Raw genomic sequence first — 2,935 nt, forward strand, 5'->3', positions numbered from 1 at the left:
CCATTTTCCCTCCTTCCCTCTTCCTCGGTATTACTTCCGTCTTCTCTTCCATTTCCTCGCCCCCCCCCCTTGAAGGGGAAAGACCACCCTGTGGCCACCCCGCAACCTGGCCAACCGATCGGGGCCCGCCACTCAGCTGGCAGCCAACAACCGGCCCCCCCTCCGGGGCCACCCAGGGCCAGGCAGACAGGCAGCCCCGCTTGGCAAAGTGGCGGCGAGTTCCGCGGGCCAGGCGGCGCTGGCCCTGAAGGGGCGGGGCGGGGCGGCCCCTGCGTTCCAAGTGGGCGGGGCCAGGAGGGTAGAAAAGGCCCCCGTCGGGCGGGGCAGAGCCAGGAGTCGCTTCTGCCGTCGGGCTGTTGCGCGCGTTACAGGCGGGATGAGTCCGGGAAGGAAAACCGGGGAGCCTTCGGAGCTGCGGAAGGTGAGGCGGAGCGGGGGAGGCCCAGCCGCGTCCCTCGCCCCTTCCCCTGGCCGGGCCCGTGGGACTGACCCCCTCCTCTCCTCTCTCTCTCTCCCCCCCGCAGAGCCTGAAGCCCCTGATGGAGAAGCGCCGCCGAGCGCGCATCAACTGCAGCCTTGGCCAGCTCAAGACGCTCATCCTTCCCCTGGTGGGCAAAGACGTGAGTGGCGAAGCCCCCTCCCCACGCCAGACCCCCCAGGGCCCCCTGGCTGGCGGGAAAAGATTGTGGGGCCCTTTTCTACCCACCCCGGGACCGGGACGGGAAGGGGGGGGCGAGCTCTTGACTCTACTAAGATGACTAATAAAAGAGAATATTTGCAGCAGGGTTGAAATGGGGGGTGTCTCTGAACTTGGGAGGGGAGGGGTCCTTCAACACAAGGACACACAACTAGGGAACATCATCAATGCTAGAAGGGAAGGGGGGTTGTGGAGTGGAGGAGGACTGTGGGGTCCTTGGGGGTCTCTGATCTTACTTGTTTTCTTGCAGACGTTTCGTGACCCAACTAGGGAACATCATCAGTGCTGGAAGGAGCTGTATATCAAACCAACACTCCCTCCCTTCTAGCACTGATGATGTTCCCTAGTTGGGTCACGAAACGTCTGCAAGGGGGGAAAAAACCCCATGCTCAGAGAGCACCATGGACCCCACTGCAGGGACTCACTTAACAGCCGTGGCAAGAGAGGTCTTAAACCCTTGTCTCACTCAGCGACAGAATTGTTGAGCTCCATTGTGGTCGTAAGCCGAGGACTTGCGTCAGAGCTTGGGCAACCCTCTCACGCCGAGCCCCTGGCCCTTCCCTTCTCTGCAGGGACTTCTTGGCAACACACTTGCGTGTGTGTGTGTGTGTGTAATCTTGCCTCTTTTTTTTCGCATCTCAACAACAACAACAAAATAATTTTCTCCCTTTCCCCTCCAGAATTCCTGCTATTCAAAGCTGGAGAAAGCCGACATTTTGGAGATGACGGTTCAGTTCCTCAAGGACCTGCCGGCGTCTTGCGGCACGCTTCCCGGTGAGTGTGACAAGGGGCTGCACCGTTGTGTGTCCTTGTGTTGACAGAACAAAGGGTTGGAAATTGTCATTTTTAGGCAGCGCCATCCCTAAACCTCGGATGGTGAACAAGCCATCCTCCACTTAACATTCGCTTTGTGAAGAAAGTGACTTAAGGGCCATTTTTCACACTTACGACCGACTGTGGCACCCCCCATGGTCACATGATCAAAATTCAGAGGCTTGCCAACTGGCGTGGACTTATGACGGTTGAGCGTCCCAAGATCACCCGATCGAGTTTTGCGATCTTTCAGCGAGAAAAGTCAAGGGGAGGAAACCGGGTTCACTTAACAGCCATTTAAGAACTGCAGGGATTCACTTAACAACGGCCCCGAGTCACTCTTGTCGCTGCCGTCGTGACTTCCAACAGTCACTAAATGAATTGTTCCGGGGAATCGGGGAATAATTTTGAGTTTCTGCTTCCCGCAGGATCGGTGGATGGCTACTGCGAAGGGTACCATACCTGCCTGTCTCACTTTGCGACGCTGATCCCGAAGTACAACCTGCTGAGCCCGGAGGCTTGCAACCAGCTCTTGGCTCGCCTCCAGCAGACGTTCAAGGACTGTGCTTGGCATCACAACCGCACAAACGCGGCAAAGGACTTGGCCTCGACACCGCGGGCAGAGACGCCCCTGGGCCCCGAGGCTGCCCGACGGGACCAGGAGGACTTTTGGGGGTGTTCCCCGCCCGTCCAGCCTCCCCCCCTGTGGAGACCCTGGTAAAGGGGGGGGGAATCTTCACCCTGCCCAGTTTGGGACTTTTTTTTATAATCCCCTCTCTGCCCCCAGCCCCCCCCCCCCCCGGGAGAAAAATGTGTATGCGCCAGGAGTGTGGAAGGCGGTTTGATGTGTCTCTGCAGGAGTGCCTGAAAACGCTTCTATGTTTTTGATGCTTTTAAGTGCGCTCGATTTCCCCCCCCTTCTTTTTTTTTTAAAAAAAAGCAAAAACTTGTGGGTCAGTTCTTGGGGTTAACTATGTTCCCCATGGAAATCTGGTGTTTTGTTTCATTTAAACCCAGAGATTGGAATTTGGGAGAAAGTAATTTTATATGCAGGCACTTTTAAGCTTCCCTACCTGGGGCCAGAAATCTTTTTTCTCTCTTTCTTTCTCTTTTACTCTGTCTCTCTTTTTCTCTTTCTCTCTTTTTCCATCTGATTTCTCTCTCTTTATCTTTTTCTTCCTTTTTCTCGCTTTCTCTGTCACTCTGTCTTTTTCTCACTTTTTCTCTTTCTTTCTCTTTCTCTCCTGTTCTTCCTCTTTCCATCTCTCTCTTCTCTCTCTCTTTTTTCCCATCTGATTTCTCTCTCTTTCTTTTTCTCGCTTTCTCTGTCACTGTCTTTCTTTCTCTTTGTCTCTTTCTCTCCTCTTCTTTCCCTTTCTATCTCTCTTTTATCTTTCTCTCACTCTTTCTCTTTGTCTCTTTCTC

The 2,935-nt window shown here is 54.6% G+C and overlaps 1 protein-coding gene across 1 annotated transcript; it reads left to right on the forward strand.

The window, feature by feature from the left end:
- Window positions 1-376: 376 nt before the first annotated feature.
- HES2 (hes family bHLH transcription factor 2) lies at window positions 377-2,231 on the forward strand. The gene is made up of 4 exons (XM_014065736.2): window positions 377-421; window positions 525-620; window positions 1,378-1,471; window positions 1,939-2,231. The coding sequence occupies exons 1-4, from the start codon at window positions 377-379 to the stop codon at window positions 2,229-2,231; spliced, it is 528 nt and encodes a 175-aa protein (XP_013921211.2).
- The last annotated feature ends 704 nt before the right edge of the window (window positions 2,232-2,935 follow it).

Source organism: Thamnophis sirtalis, unplaced genomic scaffold (assembly GCF_051295495.1).
Source record: "Thamnophis sirtalis isolate CommonGarterSnake01/CBP01778 unplaced genomic scaffold, rThaSir2_p1.2 scaffold_15, whole genome shotgun sequence".
Taxonomy (NCBI): Eukaryota; Metazoa; Chordata; class Lepidosauria; order Squamata; family Natricidae; genus Thamnophis; species Thamnophis sirtalis.